The sequence below is a fragment of the Kogia breviceps genome, chromosome 6, assembly GCF_026419965.1.
Source record: "Kogia breviceps isolate mKogBre1 chromosome 6, mKogBre1 haplotype 1, whole genome shotgun sequence".
In the NCBI taxonomy this organism is placed as follows: Eukaryota; Metazoa; Chordata; class Mammalia; order Artiodactyla; family Physeteridae; genus Kogia; species Kogia breviceps.
In genome coordinates, this window is record NC_081315.1 from 26272803 (window position 1) to 26297933 (window position 25131).

Here is a 25131-nt window from a genome sequence, read left to right on the forward strand (position 1 = left end):
CAAAAGAACTATGTTAGTGTGGAATAAGCCCCTCACAAAAAGACAAATATTGTATGATTCCACTTACATGAGGTTTCTAGAACAGTCTAACGTATAGAGACAAAATAAGAAAGTTGGTTGCTGAGGGCTGGGGGGGGGGAGAAATGGAGAGCTATTGCTTAATGGGGATGGAGTTGTATTTCGGGAAGATGAAAAAGTTCTGGGTGGTAATGATTACATAGCAATGTAATTAATGCCAATGAACTGTATACTTAAAAATAATTAAAAAGGTAAATTTTATGTTATATATGTATATTTTACAACAATTTTTAAAAGAATTATGTTAGATATATAATAATATGAAAACTCAAAGATAATGAAATTTCGAGTCTTTTATCTTGAATGTCTTTCCTTGACCAAAGATACATAAATGAGAAGCATCCGCAATCATGTTTTAATTTATATACTCTTATCACCATCACTCAAGAAATGAAAAAACAAAACAAAAGCCCTAAATCAGTTCCAGAGCACATTAGCAGAATGGATTCCAAAAAACGTATTTCCAAAATTTCCCCTAGATGTCTAGAGTTTGGGACCTCACATTAGGAATACTGCTGCTAAGTAACAAAATTATTTCTCAATATTAATCTGCATTTCCAGAATTAAAAGAGGTAGCAAATTCAAGACAACCAATGAGATTTTATTACAATACTGTGAACTATTAAGATATAATGGACCCAGGAATTAATCCGGCTCTCCAAGTGCCTTCCAAATATCATATTATTTTAAATTATATTCAGTGTAGTTCCAGTGCTAAGCTTACTTTATTCTATTCCATTATTTGAAAATTATACAAATATATTTTATATTAATTGCGATTAAGTTTAACTACATACACACACTAAAAAAGAAACTCCAAATAATAGTAGCTTATACAAGAGAGAAATTCACTTCTCTTTCACGTGAAGGAAGTCCAGAGGTAGGTAATCCAGGGCTGGAAGGGCAGCTCCACAGACAAAAGGACCCAGAATCCTATTCTTGCTGCTCTGCTATCATTAGCAGATCAAATCATTAGCATGGCCGAAGATTTGTCCTCAAGCTCTAGTCATCAAGTCAACATTCCAGTAAGCAGAGAGGAAAGAAAAATGAAGGCTGTACCACCTACTTTTAAAGAGATGTCTTGGATGTTGATATACAATATTTTCACTTACATTTCACTGGCCAGAATTTAGTTACAGGGCCACTAGAACACCAGGAAGTCTAGTAAATACAGTATTTAGGTGGCAGTGTGCCCACCTGAAAGTTTGGGTTCTGCTCTAAAGATGAAGGGAAAAGGAAATTAGAAAGCAACCAGAGGTGTCTGACACATATATTAACCAGAATATTCACTTAAATACAACTACTATTGTAGGTAAATAAGTCGAAACAAAGGGAAAACAGATTCACTATTACTGGTATCTGACTTGTATAAGTCATATAAAAGAATGAGAATTATCAACAAATCACCATGATGAAAAACAGAAATTTGAAATTAGTTTTCAATTTGAGAAAATATCAATAATATCCAATTAAAGAGACAGGGAATCAATTCATGTCCTTGCGACACACACAGTGAATTGCATTTATTTCTTTAAATATGAATAGAGTACTTACTAAATAAATGAATCAGGCAGATTCTCCCAATCAGTTAATATCGTGTGTTGGCTTAGACCGAGTCAACGTAGAGATGCAACCAAAACTTTAGGTCTGGATCGAAGACAGTGTTTTTCCATCACCCCACCCCCATCCCTTGCCACCACTGAAGAAAAAAATGTTGGAAAAGAAGCAAAAGAGTGAAACTCAGAATAACCAAACCAATTCCCCTTAAGGCACATCTTCCAGATCAAATGGAGAATTATTTGTACAGAATCATGGAGGAGGGAGTTTAAGAAGATTATATCATTTGACTCTGACTGGAGATCTTAGAGAGTTCCAGTTATAGCCCAAATTCCTCTCATTTGGCTATTGATGTCTGTGACTTCTTCAACATCCATATAAAGCTGCAATGATTCATTCTGAGAAGGCTTTGGAAGCAGCACTTTTTAAAGAGTAAGTGGCTGCCAAGGAGAAAGGCCCAAAGGTGCATGACAGTAGCAGCATGACAGTAGCAGCAAGCACAACAGGGTCACACGTTCTAAAGGAAGCTTCCTAATATCTTGGTGGTGAAGGCAGAATGATTCAGAGTCTCACGGACCCTGAAAACACCTGCTGCACACAGAGCTGGTGTGGAGGGCAAGCCCGTGTCCCAGGAGACCTTCAGAGACTATCACTGCCGGAGCACGCTGACCGACCCCCACAGCTTTTGGAAGAATATGTAGGGCCAGGAAAGTACTTTCGTCCTTATAAGGCCCAATTCAGGATCTGGAAACCTGCGTGGATGTCCCACTCTGCGCTGAAAAACAGTTACACCCAGAGCCTCCAAGAGACCACACGATGGCGAGATGACCAAGAGGGCAGTGACAACAGCACAGGCGCCAGAGGACCATGCAGGAACCTACTGAAGAGTCTAGCTGGGTTAAGACCTAGTTCGTGGAGGAACTAAAATTCACCAGCAAACAGAGGGAGAAACTGTGATGAAAGAAAAAGAGGAGAAGGACAGGAAAGAGAAAGGGAGTAGCTCAGATGATAGAGGCACAGATTTTTAAAATATAAATATAAAAAAATGAATAAGCTTTAAAAAATCAAGTAGGGCTTCCCTGGTGGCGCAGCGGTTGAGAGTCCGCCTGCCGATGCAGGGGACGCGGGTTCGTGCCCCGGTCCGGGAAGATCCCACATGCCGCAGAGCGGCTGGGCCCGTGAGCCATGGCCGCTGAGCCTGCGCGTCCGGAGCCTGTGCTTCGCAACGGGAGAGGCCACAACAGTGAGAGGCCCGCATATCACAAAAAAAAAAAAAAAAAAAAATCAAGTAGACTATCATAGCATCCTCTCTTCCCAGGCTTATGAGGCAAAAAGAAATATGTGAAGCAACTTAGGCAAGTAAGAGAGATAATAAATACGAAATGTTTTTTCAGGTATCATGATAAAACTAGTTTTATCAACCAAAGTGAAAAATACCACATTTAACTTCTAACCCCCAAAGTAATAACACAACATTCAATAAGACATTCAATACTCAACTAGAAACTATAGGCCATTCAAATAAGCTGTCAAGAGAGCAATAATTAATTTATGAACAATTAGCTATATCCAATAGACTTTCCAATCAACAAAATTTTTAAAAGCCAGTCATCTATAGCAATAACGTAATTATATAATGTTTTGTAATTTGCAAAGCATGTACACATTATGTTAATTTAATCATTTAACAAGCTAACACTAAACAATGTGTATCTATTGCTGGGAGATATTTTATATAACTTAATCTGTGGTGTGGATTTAGGGGGGAAAGTGGGTATGTACTTATAGGGCTTCTAACACTGAAATTAATTTTTTCTATTTAAATAGCCTTTAAAGAAAAAGCATGTACATGGTATCTTACAGTTTCAGATACTGGAATGACATTTGCTAGAAAGGGATATATTTGCTGCTGTGTTTCTGGGTGGAACTGGCTTCCTGGTGGTAGAGTTTGGGTCTGTGGTACCAAAGCAAATTCAAGACAAAAGGCGTCTCATGTTTAAGGCGTAGAAGGAAACCTCACCTTTGCTTTTCACCTTTTCATCCTGCAGGGAATGGAAGTTGCTGAGATATACGGGAAGAATCTCCCTGTGCTTAGGGCAGTGGTGAGTTTTTCTTCTAACTCTGCAACTGCCGTGAAGCAGGGCAGACAGCCTTGACCCCCCTGTGCCACAGACCTACCCACACCACCCAAGCGTTTGGTTATTCCATTCAGATTTGGTACCTACGCAGCACAGCAAAGCAGTAATTCTGCCGCTATCTCACTAAGTATAAAGGAAGCAACATTTGCAGTCAAATTGTCAGCCACAATGCAATTGCTTCCTTGGTCAGTCTGCAGTCCGGCTCTCACATGCAGGTCAGGTATGTTGCATTGATCAGGCCACTTGGGACAGGTTTTGTGAGCAGCACCCCTTCCATCAGACCCATCCATTCTCTTGGATGTTCCAACCAGTGTATTATCTTAACCCTAAGGGGGAAGCCTTTCAAAAAGATACCCTAAGCACTAGGAGAGAATTTGAAAGCCTATCACTTCCAAGAACCAACTTGCCAATGAGGACCTGTGGGCCCAGCTCAAGCTCTAGGGACCTCCCCTGCCCCCTCCTGACTTACCCTACACGCACCTGTTGTTAACACTCCCAGTTTTCCCCATTTCATTACCAAACTCTGTGAAAGCACACGACATTGCATTCCCTTTGTACTCCACCTCCCCACGCCTCAAAATACTAGCTCTGTGCTCTGTAAATTGCAAATGCTCGCAAATTTGTTTTAATTTAATTGTACACTGACATTCATCTCTCGGAAAAATTTCAAGCCATCCACCTTGAATGAGAAGCCAACACAAGATCTAGGTGTTCCTTCTTATGTGACTGATTTCTAGAGTTTTGCTGGGTTTTGCTGAAGATATTGATTGCATAATTGGATAAAAGGGTCCTGGAGAAGGAGTCTGTACTTGTCAGCTGTGTGATTTTAGTCACCTCACCTCTAAATCCTAATTTGACCAACTACAAAAATCAGGATAACATAATACCAGTCCTATCTACTTCATATAACTGTTGGGAGGTTAGAAAAAGAAAATACAGGTAAAAGCATCTCATAAGATATGCAAAATAAATATATTTATCACAATAGGAGATGATCTAAAGAAGTACTGTCATATGTTTTAATTCTATATACAGTTGACCCTTGAACAACAAGGGTTTGAACTGCCCATGTCCAAGTATATGCAGATTCTTTTTTCAGTAGTAAACACTACAGTATTTACTGTACTACAGTACTAGACAATCAGTGGTTGGTTGAATCTGTGGATGTGTATATGGTGTTGAATCCATGGATACGGAGGAACCAAGGGTATGGGGTCTGACTGTAAATTACACGTGGATTTCATGTATAGGAGGGATTTCTGTGAGGATGGTTGGCACCCCTAACCTCTACACTGTTCAAGGGTCAACTGTATACTGAAACTTCCATACAGAAATCACTATTTATTTTAAATAAGGGAAAGAAATTTTACCTTATCATTCATGCAAAAAAATATTATTTTAAGTATCTACTAATGTCTTTAATGTCAAAATCATTTTTCCCACATGAGATTTACTAGACTAGTTAATTTAAGAGCATCCAAAATTTACAAGGGAAGAAAATAGACTAAAAGGTCCCATTCAGCTACTAAATTGTCTGTGTATGTTTTCCATCACTTAATAGGTTTGAAAATGCAAGTCTTTTATTCCCTTCCAGGCCAGATCAACCATATAAAAGTCTTTCATTCCCTTCCAAGCACTAGAAATCTTGTATTTCCTTCTAGGTATTCTGTCTGCCATTTTGAAGACTGCCACCATGTAAGTGGCTATGACTGCTGATGCTTAGACAAAGCAGAACAGGTGTGAATAACAGAGAAAAGTAGAAATAGTATAAGAGACAGCCAATTATGTATCCTGATTTTTTACAAAAATTTATGATTTTTCTATAAAAGTTTATTTAACATACAACAAAGTAAAACTAGGTATCAGATATTACTTTAATAAGACATTTAAATCAAGACACAGATAGGGCTAGATTTAAAGTCTTTCAAGAATATTAATCTATTCAAATATATTTACTGTGGCCCCAATACACGCCAAATGCTGCACCAGACACAGAGGACACAATTGTGAATAAGAAATACACATTTCCTGTCATCTCCTGATGACAGTGAGAAGATACATAGGCATTTACAATACTCTGTGCTACACGTGCCTTGATGGGGTAGGAAAGCTTCCTCAAGGGAGGCTTGCAGTCAAGTGGGAAAGTCCATACCTATACAACTTCTTAGTGTTTTACCTAACTCCATTTTTTTGTTGTTGTTTTTTGCTAACTACTGGTCTACTCGTAGATCAACCCTTATTTTTCTTACCTAAGTAGTTCAGGCACTAAGCCATGTGTAGATGGAGAGCTTTTAGTACCATGGGTCCTATCTACCTCCAGTGTTAACTGAGAGTGTAGTATTGAGGGGAAGAGCACAGGCACTGAAAGAGAATCGCCTGAGTTGACATCCTTGCTCTTCTTCTTCTGCGCTACGTAAACCTGGGCAAGTTCCTTAATCTCTTTTTGCGTCAGCGTTCTCATCTATAAAAGGGAGATAATAATAACAAGAGTACCTAGCTCATAAGGTTGTTAAAAGGCTTAAAGGAGTTAATATATAATATAAAGCACTGAGAACAAGGACTGACACATATCGTGAGCTATAAACGCACTGGGATGTTATTTTGATGGCAAGACCTAACTGTGATTGCAGTTATCTCTTGCTCTGTGGGTCAGCAGCTAAATAAATCAACTTAGGGCAGAGGAATTGCCCACAAATGTTAAGAATCCTTCCCGGAATGGTGCGTTGTTGACCATCCTGTGTCATTCCATTGTCCTGCTGTGCCCTTATCTTCTTTTCCAGGTCAGAAATTGGGAAAGCTTAGGAAAACATTAGCAGTTCTTCACATGTCTAAGAGGCTTTGTAAAACCTGAGGTCAAGCTTCTTCCAACCAGTAAAAGGCCCCTTTAATTAAACAAACAAGCTTCTAACTCAATTAACTTCTTTCCTCTTTCTATATTGACAATCAATTTATAATGAATTGCGCCTGAAGTTGTAAAACTTCATCAACCAAAGGCAAATTGTTTCTTGAAGCAGGTTCTATTTTTTTACCCTCAGAAGTATTTCAAACACAACTTGAAAATAAAAATTTTTTCCAGAGAGCTACAGAAACCTCCAACCAAAATTTCATTTTTGGTTATCCATAAAAAAGATAACGATATCAAACCAACAGAATTCATGTCTCTCTTTATAAACTACTTGAGCGTGGTAGATCCTGTTTTAATTTTAATGCCAGCTTCCATTTTTCATATGAAAGTGTGACTATGTATCTCACATTTAACAGCAAGTGTGCAAGCACACAGCTGAATAATTGCTAATTAAAACTATCTGGGAACCGGAAACATCGAACGTTGGAGGAACTAAAAGAATAACGCATGTCAGCAACTCCACTGCATAAATGCACTGAGTGTCTATGATGGCTTATTTTGACAAGGACTTAACATAAATTCAAACAAGAATTAAGGCATATCAGTCCCCACTGTCCCTGATAAGGAGGGCCACAAAAGTCGAAAAGCATTTTTCATAGGCTAACTCATTATGCACTTTAAAAAAGATTAGTATGTATAAATAAATAAATACACTTTGCCTCATATAGTTAGTTTCTCAGACTGGTTTTCAGAATTAAAGTACCATGATCTCCCTATTTGGAAAACTATACCATTGTCAAACATGAACTTAATGTAACTGTAATAAGACTGGAAGTTTGTAATGACACTGTCTCTGAGTCCAGATCTAAAGGACTGTTTAATGAGAAACATTATGGAGCATAAACTCTGAAAACTTCCCGTAGATAAGCGCTCTTAATGGAATCTAAAATGTACGTGCATAGGGCTTCCCTGGTGGCGCAGTGGTTGAGAATCCGCCTGCCGATGCAGGAGACACGGGTTCGTGCCCTGGTCCGGGAAGATCCCACATGCCGCGGAGCAACTAAGCTCGTGAGCCGTGGCCGCTGCGCCTGCGCATCCGGAGCCTGTGCTCCGCAATGGGAGAGGCCACAACAGTGAGAGGCCCGAATACCGCAAAAAAAAAAAAATAAGTAAATAAATAAATAAATAAAATGTACGTGCATCAATGAGAAAATGTCTAATATAGATAGAACATTGTTCAATTCTATCCCACTTTATTCTGGCACAGTAAATACAAAAAGATACTTGAAGGAGAGGTTGAGAACATATACTTATGAAAATTACTGCAATGTAAGTGACCTCACATTGTTCTGAACAACTCTGCTAGGACCATTGCATGAGTAAGAGTCATACAAAGCTAGAGTCATTCTCTAGCTTCCCCAATCCTTTGCCATTTTTATTATGGATACTCTTGTACTGCATTAAAGGGATACAAAGAAAAGCAGTTCCTGCCAAGAAAAGTCAAAAATTGATTAAAGAGCCAAATACATGCAAAAGTATCTGATTAAGGGTACAAAAACAGTCTCTCCTGTTTTTGGAAAAAAGGATTAATATTCATATGAATATTTCTTCCTGGGCATCTGCAAGGCTTCTTACGAGGGAAATGATTATTTGAGCTGGGCCTTTGACTGACTGATGGGCAGGACTTCCACCAGCAGATACTGGAAGATGAGGCTGTCTCTATTACAGAGCAGACTGGTCAAGTGAACTGATTGCAAGCAGTAAAAGACTGTCTCAGAAACACAGAGTTCTCACGCTGGTCTGAGGGCCAACACCAAAGGGGCTGTCTGCAAGTAACAGGAGGCCAGGGATCTCCTTGAGAATAGACCAAAGGCTAGAAAATCTGTCCAGAGGATCAGAGGAGCTGACTCAGGAGGAAATATAGGTGGCACGTTTCCGCTACAGTTTAGGGTTGTGTTTTTCAAACTGTAGTTTCCAAAACCAATTAGTAAATTGGCATTTATTTTACAAAATGAAAGAAACTGAAGTAAAAGGAAGGGAAGGAAAGGAGAAAGGTGGAGGAGGAGGGGGAAGGGAAGAAGACAAGAGAGGAGAGAGTGAATTACACATAGAGTAAATTTTCAGTTTCTAGCTGTGGATTGTGGCGGGGGGGGGGGGGGGGGGTTGTTTTATTTTTTTGCGGTACGCGGGCCTCTCACTGTTGTGGCCTCTCCCGTTGCGGAGCACAGGCTCCGGACGCGCAGGCTCAGCAGCCACGGCTCACGGGCCCAGCCGCTCCGCGGCACGTGGGATCTTCCCGGACCGGGGCACGAACCCGTGTCCCCTGCATCGGCAGGCGGCCTCTCAACCACTGCGCCACCAGGGAAGCCCTGGATTGTGTTTTTATAAAAAAATGGAAATCACTCATTTAAAGGGCCCTTCAGGTCTAATATCTTGGCACTTGATTAGAATGCGCTCAGTCTCACTCAATATATTCAGACCATTAGTTTGGGTCTAAGTGTTCTTGGTCATGAATAATTGACTTAAAAAATCTTACTGCACTAAGCAAGATGTTCTCATTAGATACTTAGAAGACACAGTCTGATGTCTTCATAAAGCAAGTAAAGTTTAAAAGAGTCATTTCCAAAGTTCACAGCAATGCAGTAAAGATTATGCTTGTTTCCTTTAGACTGACAGATGCTAAGCATCTTCATATGAAAGATACATGGATAATGTAATTCTCCGTTATGAAGCGGATAGTCTCATAGGGAGAATAAATTGAGAAAGCATAAAGATCTACAATTAACACAATAAAGCAGATCATATTTCACCAAGAAGTAAACAGCTTAAAATGACAGATTACCTCCTCTCATTTATATAAGTCCTTATATATTTTTTCCCAAAGTATATCCATCTAAAACAACCCTGCCTACATAGAAAAAAGCTGAAAAACAATACCCAAGATCACAGAGCTAGTTAGCAATGGGGCCAAGAGAAGAAACGAAGTCTTCTCAGATTTAATTTATTAGTATTACCATAATTCCATGGTTTAACAAATCATTGAGAATAAGTCTCCTTTTTCAATAGTAACAACTTTATAAACACATACAAATATATATGTAACTGGCATGTAGTCAATGCACAGATAAGCCAAAGAACCTAAAAATGGTACTTGCCCAGAATTTGGAAATGAAGGTATAAATAATCAAATTCTCTATAATGAGATACAACAAACGTGAACATTAATCAAATAAGATTAACCAAGAAAAAAGTTATGAGTGTGTTGTTATTTAGACTAGTGTTTCCTCAAAATCACTAATGGACCCCAGGGTACCTCCCTAAAAAAGGAAGTTTGATTATTAAAATGTAACTAATAGAAATAAACCAAATTATTGAAAAATGTTTTATGTTAGTCATAATATATGCAGACAATCTGATACTGAAAAAGAATTAGATAACAAATGGCCAATGTTTATGAAGAATTGTTCAAAGGACACATGGTACCTGATTGTTTCTGTGGTCTGTTTGTTTGTTAGTTACAATGGAACCCCGGGTGGTTTTCAAGGCATTACAGTTTAGAGGAAACATCCTGCAGGTCTGTTCAGTCCTCTTTATCTGGTTCTAAATTCCCAAAGCAATCTTTCCATAAGTAACTTGACTTCCCGTGCCTTTTAATTCCCAGAGGGGGTAATCTCAGATATCTGACATGAATATTCCATGTTATGGTAAGAAATATTTATACAAAAATGTTGAGGATCTATAGTACAAACTAATAAACTGGGATTACCCAGTTTGTTAAATTTATTTCGACACCTGCCATCCTGTAAATTTATTTAAACCCCAACCTTCTTATATTGCAATTTACTGTTTATGTTTTATATCACTTACTCAACTAAAAATTCTATGAAGGTATGATATATAGGAAGCTATAGTAAGTACTCAACATATATTTTTGAATGAATGAACGGAGTAAATGAATAGACTTAGATCAAACTTTGAGGAAGCAATGATAATGACTCAGAAAACTAGGTGATTTCATCAGTGACAAACCTCTACAATGAGGATAACGTTGATGCTTGCTTGATACGTGCCCACACAATTTATAAGTACTTCTGCATATGATTTCATGAGATCCTTGTAAGCAATTCTATGAAATAAGGATGCAAACACTACTGATCCTCAGATGAGAAAACCAAGGCTCAGAGAGGTCCAGGGCTTACCTGGTGACCACTCAGACCACTAGGTACGTAGTGGCAAAAGCAGGAATCAAACAACTGCTTTGATTTCCTGGCAAGTGTATCCTTTGCTAAAAGGTCAGGTGGCCTAGCAGCTCAGGTGTGATGCTGCACCCAGCATGTTAAGCTGGTGTTGTTTAAATACTTCTCACCCAAGATCAGGACTGGTCTTTATGTCTGAGGCAGAGTTGTACCCAATGGTGGGGGTCAAATGACTTCAGCTATAGAAAGAAGGGCTCGGAAACAGGAATCTGGCGATGCTGAACAAGATGTTTCAAGATCCAGTCCCTGGAAGACACTCCCATTCAGATGGGAAAGGAGCCAGGTAAGAAGAAAAGGAGTGATGAGAAACATGGGAAGAGAATTAGGGGAGAAGAGGGTCAGAGAAGCAAAAGGAAGTTGGAAGCAAGTAGGTGTGGTGTCACAGGTTGAAGTCAGGTCATGAAGGATGAGAACTGGACACTGGATTTGGTGAACAGACATCACTGCCAACCACTGAGAGGACCCATTTGGTCGGAGTGGTAGAAATAGAAGACAATTTGTGAGGCTTTAAGGGGTTAAATGAGAGAATTCTAAGTTACACACAAAAATCTTGGGAAATCTAGGTATGTTTCAAGCCAGTTTTATAGCAGCTTCAAACAAACCCAGTCAACTCTTTTGAGGGCTCCTAAGAATGCTAACCCAATCCAGATAATGAGTCTAAAGTTAAAAGGTATAAATGGAAGGCTAGTAGGGACATGGAATTTCTTGCTGCTATTACTTCTTTTCTTTCATCTGTCAAAGAGGAAAAACTGTTACCATTTCTCTGAGAGCACAGGAAGCTCGAGGGTAGAAAGTACACACAGCCCAGCTTGCAAGAGGGCTCAACAGTGACAGCCTTTTTCAGGATGTACAAGATTGCTCCAGGAGGCCAGTAAACTCCCACTGCAAGCAAAAGCAGTGACCGAGCCCATTTAACAGGAGAAAAAGGCAAGGCACACAAAAGCCCAGTGATGGCTGAAGCTGAGACAGTGACTGACAGATCAGATTTCCTTCTCACTTCAAGTCCTCTCTCTGCTGATCAGATCTACTCTAAATGCCTTTATAAATGTTTCAGTGAATCTTATCTTCATGCATTGGATTAGCAAGATCAACTCCCCACTGATAATGCAAAATAACCCTGAAATGTTTCATGCCTTGCTGATCAGCCAGAAATTGAACTTTCCATCTTCATTTGGACTGTGATGATCTTGATCTTTCACCTCTAGCAAAAATCTTCTCAGAGCTATAATTTTAAAGTTCGTAATGAGTGCTTCATTTGCTTTCCAAGCAGATAGAACACCTTTTTTAAATACACTCAGACTGCCATGACCTTCGTCAATGACTTAAAGAGTTCACCACATGTAATAATTTTCTTTGCTCGGGAGACATTCTTAAGTTTTCTTTAAAGAGATTTGGGCAATAACTCCATCGATGAAATTAAGCGCACGTGCGCGCACACGCACACACACACGCACACACACACACACACACACATTTTCAACTTGTCACCTTTCTACCATACCTGAAATCAAAACTTTTCCGTAAAATGTACTTGGAATTCTGCATGACTACCAAAGGGTTCTAAAATCCTTCAGCCTGTTAACTAAAACACAATAAAAACGTCAGCTAAATCTGTTTACACTAAAAGCTACACACCATCTTAACTCTAGACTAAGCAAGAGGACAGCTTAATGCCTACAGGAAGCAACCAGAGTCCGCATCCCCAGATGGAACTTCTGGCTGCCCTACACAGCTGGATGAAACTGAACTCGCTTGGGGTACATTTTGGTTTTTTTCTACACTAAGAAAGAAAAACAATGATTTTAATGATATGGGCCAGTGTAAAGGCATTCTACTCTGTTTTGCCTACTTTCGTGAGGTTTTTAATGTGAAATAGAGGTTTTGAATAGTGCAACATGACACTGCATGTAGGCTTCTTGAAGGCAGGCCCCAGATCTTACTCTCCTTTTTTAGTCCCTATGGTAAAAGGCAGTGTCTACATAAAGTGGGTGCTAAACTACTGTTGACTAGCACATTCTATTTCTAAAGCTGGATGGTGGGCACAGGGGTGTTTATTATTATGCTTTAAAATGGATATATGTGTTTTTTGTAGATATGATATTTCATAATTTTAAAAAAAGAGGGAGAATCTTGAGGCCCATCCACTACACATTCTAATTCAATAGGTCTAAAGTGGAGATAAGGGATTTTTTTTTTTCTAATCACCCCAGGTAACACAGATGTGGGCGATCTATAGAATCCACTTTGAGAAAAAAAAAACAACAAAAAAATAAATAAACAGACCAACATAAATAACATGCATGTTATCAGTACACTGCTATTAGTGGTGAAGGTGTTTTACTTTCCTGGTTCAAATTATCAGGCTCAGACTTAAACACAGAGAACATAGTATTTAGCATAAAATATTACTCTGAGATATGCCTGGAAATTCCTTCCTAACTTGCTCTGATTTTCCTCTATTATAATTCTTAATGCTTTTGCTTTCCTTTTCTTTTTTCCTTCAGATGTTTGAAGATAGAAATCCTTAATTACATTTCTCTCCTACTTGGTTTATTGCCCAGACTCACAAAAATTTTACAAAGTTATACAGCTTCGCAACTTTACTTGGAAATTAAGACCTCATATTTACTTCATATTTTGAGGAAGGGCTTTTAGCTGAATCCTTCCGTATCTCAGTTTGCAAAAAAAGAAATAAGAGGTAAAAGGAGATGGTGCATCTTTTCCCAAACCCTACCTCTCTTGCTTTTTCATTAAACAACAGTATAAGTGTCAAATGAAATAAAAATACCTCTATAACAACAACACAAAAACCACATGATACCTTCTCTCCAAACTTAGGGAAATAATTTTCCAGTTCTTTTCTTTTTTAAAGAAACTCCTTTTATAAAAGAAATCCTTGTGGTAATTACTATAAGGCAGAAGTTACTTGAATTTAAGTACAATGATTTTCTTAGCAAATCCCGTAAAGTTTAAAACCTATGTAAGGCTTTTGGGAAAAAGATCATGTCTTTTACCACCTAACTTTACATTTGGAACAGAACTGTATACAGTTTTAAACAAAAAATATGTGTTTATACTATGTCTCCCATGTTAGAATAAAAAACATTTTGACCTATCTTCTTTTTTATACTTGGCAATGTAATTAGGACACGGACACACACACACACACACACACACTACCACTATCACCACCAATCAGACCATGTCAACATCACACAACATCACACACTACAATCCTGCAGGTCTGAAAAATTGCATTTAAAACACTGGAATGAATAAATAACAATCACAAAAAAGAACCTAACCAAGTTTCCAATACTTAATTGAAAGTAGTTTAAAATTTAGGGCTTCCCTGGTGGCGCAGTGGTTGAGAGTCCGCCTGCCAATGCAGGGGACACGGGTTCGTGCCCCGGTCCGGGAGGATCCCACGTGCTACGGAGCGGCTGGGCCCGTGAGCCATGGCCGCTGAGCCTGCGCGTCCGGAGCCTGTGCTCCGCAACGGGAGAGGCCACAACAGTGAGAGGCCCGCGTACCGCAAAAAATTTAAAAGCCACGAAATAAGACTGCCAGTCAGCTATACCCTTAAACAGCCTCACTTTAATACCTAAAGGATATGCTGGCATTCCAGTGTACATGCATTGTTATGCACATACATTGAGTTCCCTCTGCTGCTAAAAATGATTATAAATTTTAATTGGCTCACTGAAACAAAAACAATCTAAGTTATAAAAACAGAAATTGTTTTTTAACTTTAACAAAAAGTAAAAAGGCTATTCTCACCAAAGTACAAGATGTGAGTTTAAGGGATGCAATAACTTTCAATCCATGACAAAAACCTTTCAGTAACCAAGAGTTTTATGGAAAAAAGCATTTACAATGAGAGGTATATAAGTAACAGAAAAAAAAAAAATTCCTTCTAAGTTATACAACAACTTTACAAAATAAAATGAAGAGAATCATTTCAAATGACACTATTGTATCTGCATACGTCCCCAAAATCATTAAATACAAATACGCTACACAGTCACACATTTTAACACACGAGAGCATATGCTAAACATGTGTACAGGTATGAAAAGATGTATATATAAGTATTTGAGAGCATAAACTCAATGTCAATAAGTTTAATAACACAAAATCTGGAAAAAAATCGTTTTCTTACATGTATAAACACTGCAAAGAACGGTCAGCTGGAAAGAACAGTGTAACATGGAAATGTGCCCCAGTAATTTTCCCCCCATGCTAAAATCCATGTGGGTACATAGCCGCTGTGAGTGAGACAGAGCAGACAACCATGGTGAAGCAGAATCGAAACCTTCACCTAACGGCACCTGACACTGCACTCAGCTTTTGGATCTTTTCATTTACATGCACCAAAAAATTCATTTTCTATCCTTAGATTTTTCCAACATATGATACAAAAGATTAATCTTCCCTTACATTTATTTCAACAAAAGCCTATATTCGGTTACCTTATAACAGTATTTTAGAAAACCATGAAACTTAAAATTATCTAATATTTTTACCTACAGATCATTTTCTTCCATAATCTGACATAAATATAAAATACTCTATTCACTGCACATCGGAAGACATGACCAAAATGGACTTTGAAAGCTTCATTTCTGAAGCTCAATGTTCAATATTTATGAAAAATTGTGTCTTATTCCCCAGGACTTCAAAAATGCTTGACAGGGCTTCCCTGGTGGCACAGTGGTTAAGAATCCGCCTGCCAATGCAGGGGACACGGGTTAGAGCCCTAGTGCGTGAAGATCCCACATGCTGCGGAGCAACTAAGCCCGTGTGCCACAACTATTGAGCCTGCGCTCTAGAGCCTGCGAGCCACAACTACTAAGCCTGCGTGCCTAGAGCCTGTGCTCCTCAACAAGAGAGGCCACCACAATGAGAAGCCTGCACACCACAACAAAGAGTAGCCCCCGCTCGCCGCAACCACAGAAAGCCCGCGCACAGCAACGAAGACCCAACGCAGCCAAAAATAAAAATAAATAAATAAAAATTTTTTTTAAATGACAATCATGAAGCTGTACAATATAAACATTTAAAGAACTAGACCAATGATGCTAGAAAACAAAGGAGATGTTCACAAATTCAACATTATTAACAGGCAACATTAATGTAAATAATTTAAATATCTACTGGGGAATGAACATGTAGATACAATTTCAAATGTTATATGTTAATGTCAAGAAAATGAGTGAACTTTGAACTTCTGCCAAAAGTCATTTGAGAAAGAAAAGTTTTTTAAGGGAATCACATTAGAAAGAAAGAGATAAATGACACCTTTAAACCAATTACCATTAGTCTCAGATATACCACAGGAGACCCTTTCCTCAAATTCTTTCAAGGCAATAGAAAGATAATCATAGCAGGTGCTAATCCAAGACTCCAATAACTTCTCTACCTCACTAATGATGTGGCAACTGAAAGAATTACTTGGCATACTGAAATGCTGGTTAAATCCAACTATCTGCCAATTGCATTCCTACACCAAGAAGTTAAATGTGGCTTAGAGAAAACACACATCCATGATGCCTGGCTTCACTTTAAATGCGTGGCTTGATTTCAGCTGGGCCCTTGGTGCTGGCTGGCAACGCTACTATCTTCTCCAGTTGACTCACTCTCCCCAACTACATGGCAACTCCACATTCTCTCCTCTCATCGCGAACATTAATAGCACTTACCCCCATCATCACTCTCTGCTGCTGAGAAAAAATGAAAGTCATCAGAAAAAACTCTCAAGTGTACCCCTTCTACCCATCTACGTGGATCTATAGCCAAGCACTCTTCCTTCCCTCCTGTTATTTTGAACAAATGGTCCAAGCTCCTACTGAAGCTCATACAACCCAATACCATTGTCTCCCACTTGATCAAATAAACTACTCCAGCACTCTCTCTTAAATCTACAGCTTGCTCCCTGCTGTACGATTTTCATCATGATAGAAATACACTGTCCTTTCTGCATTAGAAAAAAATATCTTGACCCCGTATCCCTCTCTAAACATAGTCCCATTTCTCTATTCCCTTTTATCACAAGGACCTCATAACAGTGGTCTAGACCTCCTGTCTCTAATTCTTCTCTTCCTGTTTTCCTTGAACCCACTCCACATGTTTTTGCCCCTACGCTCCACCAAAAGCACCCTGGTCAAGGTTAGCAGTAACCTCCACATACCTTAATTCAACGGTCAATTCTCAGAATTCACCTTACACAACTCACATCAGCAGAATCTGATACCGCTGGTCATACCCTCCTCCTTCAAACCCCTTCCTCACCTGGCTTCCAGGATACCATGCTCTCTTGTTTCTCCTTCAGTCCCACTAATTATACTCTCTGTTGCCTTTGCTGGTTATTCCTCCTGACCTCTTAATGTTGGAGGGTTCCCGGACTCAGTCCTTGAACCTCTGCTCTTTTCTATATATGCTCTCTCCCTAAGGAATCTCATCCTCAATCTTGGCTTTAAATACAATTTATTCACTGATGACTCCCTAATTTGTGTCTCCAGGTTTAGGCCACTCCCTCAACTCTCAACCCCCTGTATCTCTAATTGCTCACTGACATTTTCGTCTGGATATGTAATAGGCATCTTGACACATCAAAAAAATAAGCTCTTGATCTTTACCATACGGCTGACATTACAAGTGTTCATCAACGTCCAGCTCCCCTCCCCTTCAGGCCACAGGAATGACAACCCATGAGAAGGCCACATGACTTGTTCTGGCCAATGTGATGTGAGCAGAAGTGCCATATATCATTTCCAGCCTGGACATGAAAAGCCCATTGTGATTCTCCAGTCTCTCTATTTCCGTGCTGTGGCAACTGAAAATGTTTTGTGTTCCATCCAGATGGTGTACTCCACCAGCCAGGCTTCCTTAGTGATGGCAAAGACCTTCCCACTGACCAACATGGAACAGGTACCATTAGCAAGAAATAAACTTATATGCTTAACAAGCCATTGAGATTTTGGAGTTCTGAGTTATCACAGTATAGCCTTGCCTACCCAGACTAAATACCCCCCAAAAGCGGCTCTCACATAGTGGTCTTTTCCATCTCAGCAAACTCCATCCTTTCAGCTGCTCAGTCAAAAACCTTGAAGTCATTCTTGACCCCCTTTCTTTCTCTCATACCCCACATCCAATTCATCAGCATACCCTGAGCCTTCAAAATACATACAGAATGCAACCGCCCTTTACTTTTTCCACTACCATTCTGCTCTTCAAAAGACACTGATAAGAAAATGAAAAGACAAACACAAACTGGGAGAAAACACTTTAAAAGCATATAGATAAAATGAAGGGCTTGCATCTAGAATATATAAAACTCTCCAAGCTCACCAATAAGAAAATAAAACACCCAAGTTTTTAAAAAACAAAATTTTAATAGACATTTCCCCAAGAAAGACATGGACAGCAAATAAACACATGGAAAGACAAGAATGCTCACCACTATTAGTCACTGGAAACTGCAACTTAAATTAAAACCACAATGAGATGCAACTACATACATATTAGAATGGCTAAAATTAAAAAGAATGACAATACCAAGTATTGATGAGACGTAGAACGCTACAATGCTCATATACTGCTATTTAAAATGTAAAATGATACAACCACTTTGGAAAATACTTGGGCAATTTCTAAAAAGTTAAACAAACACTGGTGGTAAAAGAAGAGTGTTTATATATTGACAGATACGGTCCACTCCAGAAGCTGTTTATAGATGACTTATATTTATTGGGGAGTCTTCCCTTGGCTGAAAGGTGCTAAAACATACACCTATTAGATGATCCAGCCATTCCACTCTTAAGTATTCTCAAAAGAAAGAAAGTATATGTCCACTTAAAGATTTGTACACAAATGTTCATAGCCCAAAAGTGGAAACTGCCCAAATGTCCATTACTAAGTGAATGGATAATCAAATTGTGGCATATCCATACAAAATACTACTATTCAGCAATAAAAAGGACTAAATTACTAATATACAAAATATAGATGAATCTCAAAATAATTATGCTGAGTAAGAGAAGAAAAGGAAAAAAGAGAGTACATGCTGTATGATTCGGTTACAGTAAGTCCCCTACATACAAACGAGCTCCATTCCAAGAGCGCATTCGTAAGTCCATCTGCTCGTAAGTCCAACAAAGTTAGCCTAGGTACCCAACTAACACAATCAGCTATATAGTACTGTACTGTAATAGGTTTATGATACTTTTCACACAAACAGTACATAAAAAACAAACACAAAAAAATAAAGGAAACATTTTTAATCTTATACTACAGTACCTTGAAAAGTACAGTAGTACAGCACAACAGCTGGCATACAGGGGTTGGCATCGAGTAAACAGGCAAGAAGAGTTATGACTGGAGGAGGGAGAGGAGGTGGGAGAGGATAGAGCTGAAGGATCGTCAGCAACAGGAGACAGAGGGCAAGGTGCAATTTCATTCACACCTGACATCGATGGAACGCACGTTCGCATCTTTGAAAGTTCGCAACTTGAAGGTTCGTATGTAGGGGACTTACTGTATATAAAACTCTAGAAAATGCAAACATCTATAGTGACAGAAAACAGATCAGAGGTTGCCTGGGGAAGACGACAGGAGGGAGGGATTACACAGCGGTACAGGAAACTTTTGAGGGTGATGAACACGTTCACTATCTCAATTGTGTTGATGGTTTCCCAATGTATACATATGTCAAAATGTTAAACTGTTTAAATTTGTTCAGTTTATTGTATGTCGATGATACTTCAATAAACTTTTTTTAAAAGGAATATAGCAGGTACAGAATAAAGTGAATAAAGATGAAAACAGATGCAAAGAAAGCAAAATCCTAAGAAGGAACTGCAGTGGGAACATTTATATCCTCCCTCATTCTGTAGTATTCTTTTCTGAATGATAAAATATTAGTGGAAAAGGAGGAATAAGCTACTACAAAGCAGAGTCCCTCAGTATAAAGTCGTAGGGTCTTTCAGCCAAGAAAAACCACCTATAAGTAGCTCCCAAAATGGACAACTGCCATCCCAATATACAAGCACTCTTCTTTGGCCACAGTTCCCTAGTAGTTGAATAATTTCTTTGAACTCATCTTAGAAACCTGGCCTAATTTCTCCTTTTTTATGTCATCTTCATTTGCCATTAAACATATATTGACCCTTTTTCCATAAATTTAGTTTGCTATACATTTTTTAAGAACTAAGGAATGGCCATAGCAGGTGTCCTCAGTTCATGAGTCTCGGATGTAAAAGTCCCTTGCCTTGGATTCACTGTCTTCTGTCTCCTCATTTCCCACTGAGGTAGAAAAATCACCATCTCTATTTCATTCACCTCCCTTGCTCTTCTCTTTGAAATCCTAAATTCCACTCATTATTGTCAATTTTAGCATCATCCTAATACATGAATCAACCTACTTCTTTCATAAGCTGCTATGGTTATGTGTTTTTTGACATGACTCTGTCATAGAATAGAATAGAATAAAATAAAATAAAATAAAATAAAATATAAGAGCATAGCACCCACTTATGTTTAAACAAAGTTAGCCCTGTGACTTACCTCGTTTCCACCAACTGCCTTGGTTAAAATCACTGCAGAAGACACAGGGGGAGGCATGCAACCTACTGTCTGCAACCTGAAAAAGAAGAAAATAAGCAATTATAAGTAGGTTTTTGTTTTCAATTATAAATAGTTTTCACTACATTCATTCTAAAATAGCAGAGCTGAGTAAATGAAAATAGGAGAATGTTTACTGATGCACATGCCCTTTTGAGTTTAGACAATTCTATATGAGGCAACATGGTTTAACAGAAGCTCTCACTCCATTCCACAGACTGGGGTGATTTTATTTTTTAAATTATTTAAGCTCTTATACAATTCAAAAAACAGTCAGGTTATGGTGAGTGTAGTCATTGAAAGATAACCAAAATGGTTAATCATTTGGTAAGTGTATATAGCCAGTTATTTTCAGGTATCTTTTCCTTACATTTTTTACAGGAAGGTTTTTGGCAAAAATAAAACTTTAAAACCTCTTGCAGATTCTTTTCCACATAACAGCAATTCTCAAACTTTCATCTCATAAAAGACATTTTCATGCTGTTGTAATATCATTATAAAAATAGGCATGACACAATCATGTACTTCTTAGATTCAGACCCTATAGTAAATTCTAATGTCTATTCTAAATTTGGTTTTTATTAAACTATGTGTATACTCCCAAGATCGTGACAAGAATTCTATTCTCTTAGTTTAGAATAGAAAACACATTGCATGACAAGCAAATGAAATTATGAGTAGTAAATCCAAGTATTAAAGATAAAAACCATTCCTCAGCATTCATACAGAATATATATTCTGGGGACAAAGCCCAACTAAAGTGGAAAGTTTATACAAGGAATCAAGGACACAGAGTATCTGACTAATATTTTGAATGTAGGATCACAGGTCATTTTTATTCACTTTTGTAGTAGTGTATTGTCTAATCTTTATGCATTGAATTTATATTGGCTCTGAAGTAAGAAAAAATAAAAAGTTTTCATTTTTTACTGAAAACTTAAGAAAAAACCTTATAGGGAACTTCCAGTTCAATTCATTTTAACATGGTCTTCTTTTTTTTTTTTTTTTTTTTTTTTTGCGGTATGCGTGCCTCTCACTGTTGTGGCCTCTCCCGTTGCGGAGCACAGGCTCCAGACGTGCAGGTCCAGCGGCCATGGCTCACAGGCCCAGCCGCTCCGCGGCATGTGGGATCTTCCCAGACCGGGGCACGAACCCGTGTCCCCTGCATCGGCAGGCGGACTCTCAACCACTGCACCACCAGGGAAGCCCTGGTCTTCCCAATCTCTGAGCCTTCCTTGTAATCATTACCATCAACATCACTGATATTACTGAGATTTTACCATCTGTAGTAGATACTGTTCTAGACACTTTACTCATTTATTCCTCACAAGTATTTAAGAAAAAATACTATTATTGTTCTCATTTTTCCAAAAACTGAAGTTAAGAAAGGAGTTAAATATATGACCAAATTCACAAAATCACCTATCTTGGGTTAAACCTTTGTTCTGTAATCCAGGGCCAAAGCCTTACCAAGGCCTACCCCTCCAGGGTCTCTGCCTTCTGGCTTCTCTACCACCAATACAAGGAACAGGTCCTCTCAGGTATTTTCAATCTAACTTTTTCAATCTTTCCCTCTCACCTGGCCTCTTCCCCTCTATGTACAAAGAAGGAGAGTTCTCCATATCTTAAAAAAATATATCTCTAAGATATATACTGAATACATATACTTTCTACAGGTAGGACACTACACAAGGGTATAAAAAAAAGTATAAGACATCATTCCTGCCTTCAAGGAGGCAGAATATTCAACACAAAAATGTAGATAACTAACCTCAAAATTAGTACTGTTGCCTCCTCAGGATGTAATCATACTTTTTCCACTGTGGCTTACTGTTGTGCTCTACCTCCATGACCCCAAAGCTCATTCTCTCTTTACTCCCCTGGAATCGGACTTATGCCCCTTCTAGTAAAAGCAGTAACCTTATAAGTAACCAGCAATCTCCCAATCACCAAATCCAACATCCTTTTCCCTATATTCATTCTCCTTACCTCCTCGCTTCTCAAAGCACTCTATTCTCTTGGTTGCCATAGTACAGTATCATCCTAATTTATCTCCCGTCTTTTAAACCAGCCCATTCAAGTTTTTTCCTGTCTTCTTCTCAATCTTATTTGCACATCTGAATCTATATGAATACTTACAAATTTCTGTTGCTAACCCTAACCTCCATTCCCAAATCCGTAGCTGCCTATGACTGCCACCATAAACAAAACATGTCTAATGTTGAATTTATGTATTTTCTAAGAAATCAATTTTGCCTCTCAATTAACCTATTTCTGCCAATAGGACAGTTGTTTTCCTAATGATCCAGTCTGAAACTCTGGAGTTAAGTGTAGCTCCACTCACTCTTAACAAACCAAACAATCGCCACAACCAACTTTCCATTCTTTTCCATGACTGTTGTCATCATTCCCCTTCAGATGCTTTGCGCCCAAGTCTGGACATTTCTAAATGCCTACTCAGTGCTCTCTCTACCTTCACTCTTTCCCTTTAACACAGAAAGGTAAGGAGTGTGTGCTCAGAATACATTTATCTCAGTGATTTAAACAGGATCTTGATGTAGAAGTCGGCAATTCCCTCCAGTTAACATACTAAGTGTGTACTCTCAAATCGGGAGGGGAAGGGAGAAAAAGTGAGTGAGGAAGAGCTTTCTCTAGGTGAGGTAGACTAAGTTGTACTCCGTTAAGTTTAATATCCTGAGCTGAGAATTGTATGCTTTTTTAAATTTAGCATACTATGATTACAAACTCTACTCTGCTCTGCTTATATACCCAGGACAATACTATCAGATAATCTTCTTTAATGACCATTTTTTAGCATGTTGTTCTCCTGTTTAGCACATTTAAGAACTCTGCATCATCTACAGATTCAAACTCAAACTCCTCAGCCCAGTAGTTCCAGTCTCTTGCAACTCGGCCTTAAGGAAACTTTTAATCTTTGTCTCCCACTAATGCCTCATGTTTGAATTCTCTTCTTTAGGAGTACACAACCCCTGCTCAACCTCTTCCCCTTTAACTGATTACACCACTTACCTAACAAATCATATGCTGCCCCATTTTATTGGTTACTGTTTTATATATATGTATATATATCTTACATATCCAACTAAATTGGAAGTTCCCTGAATACAATGAAAATGAGTTAATATCTTCCAATTTCTTGAGTGCTCTATACAGAGCAGATACTTGGTAAATACTGGTTCTTTATATGCATCATACCTTGCTGCTCTAAAATGATGTCATCACATTTATGTAGCATTTTATGCTTTCTGGTGAAATTTTATGTTCATTCTCTCAAACTCAATCTGGCCAAAACACCACTCTTGATTTCCTGCTCTCGTCCCAACCTATTTCTCCCCCAGCTAAGAAAATGATGCCACCAATCAGCCAGTGGCTCGTACCCCAAATCCAGACTCCTCCCTGTCTTTCTCTCTCCACAACCTATCCACCCATGGATACTGAGAGCTCTAATTTTAAAATATATCCTCCATACATCCTTTTCTTTCTTCTGAGCTGCTCCCTCATCACACTAGCCTCCAAGCTGGTCTCCTAGCTTTCTCTCAGGCTCTTCTACTATCTATTCTTCATACAGGAACTAGAAGAATCATTTGCAAACATAAATCAGAACCATATCACTCTCTCATTTAAATCCCTCCTGTAGCTTCCTGCAGCACTCAAAATAAAAACTGAATGTTTTACAAGCCTACAAGGCTGTGCATGACCAGGATCCTATCCATCTTTCCAACCCCAAGTCACATTATTTGTCCTCCATATCATCAGGCTTAGGCCATCATTGTCACTTTCCTGACCCTAGAATACACCAGGCTTGTTCCAGTCCTCACACATTTTGTTTCCTTTACCTAGAATATTCTGCCCCCAGAACTCTGCAGTCTAAATTAATCACCAGCCTGTCCTCTCAACCAGCCATATCACACAGTTTTACTTCAGATCACTTATCTCTATCTTGATCATCTCTTTACTTATTTATTGACAATCACACCTAGAGTGTCCTTGACATGCAAAACTAACTTGCCAATTTTGTTCACTATTGTTTCTCCAATACCTATGATAATTCCTGGCATATAGAAGGAGCTGAACAAATGACTTAAATAAAAGAATGAATAAGTGATCTCAATTGATATCCCCACAGCATTACTAAGAAGGCAATAAAAGTATGATTATCCTCACTTTATACACAGGGAAATTGAGGTTCAAGACTATTCAATGACTTTCCTAAAAGTCACATAGCAACTTAGGGACAAGGTCAGAGTGCAATCTTTAGGCTTTAAGTTCAGTGTTATAGTTGTTATACCATGATGCTAAAATGTGGTTAGTTTTAAACCACTTCAAATAATTTTAAAAGATCATTAAATCCTTCTAACAAACATGGCAACATTTTTAATAGGAGAAAAGATGCTAATAAAACTCTGTTGTTCTATTTACAACAGTCAGGACATGGAAACAACCTAAGTGTCCATAGACAGATGAATGGATAAAGAAGATGTGGCACATACATACAATGGAATATTACTCAGCCATAAAAAGAAACAAAATTGAGTTATTTGTAGTGAGGTGGATGGACCTAGAGACTGTCATACAGAGTGAAGTAAGTCAAAAAGAGAAAAACAAATACCGTATG

General features: G+C 38.6%; 1 protein-coding gene across 5 annotated transcripts in view; it reads right to left on the reverse strand.

Annotated features, from left to right (window-relative positions):
- The window catches only part of SLC10A7 (solute carrier family 10 member 7), a 277474-nt gene that overhangs the window by 238086 nt on the left and 14257 nt on the right, over positions 1–25131 (reverse strand). For all 5 annotated transcript variants that reach the window (XM_067035617.1, XM_059065748.2, XM_067035615.1 and 2 more), the window contains exon 4: positions 20439–20514. In XM_067035617.1, coding sequence (XP_066891718.1) covers positions 20439–20514 — 76 coding nt within the window. The remainder of the gene's footprint in view (positions 1–20438; positions 20515–25131) is intronic.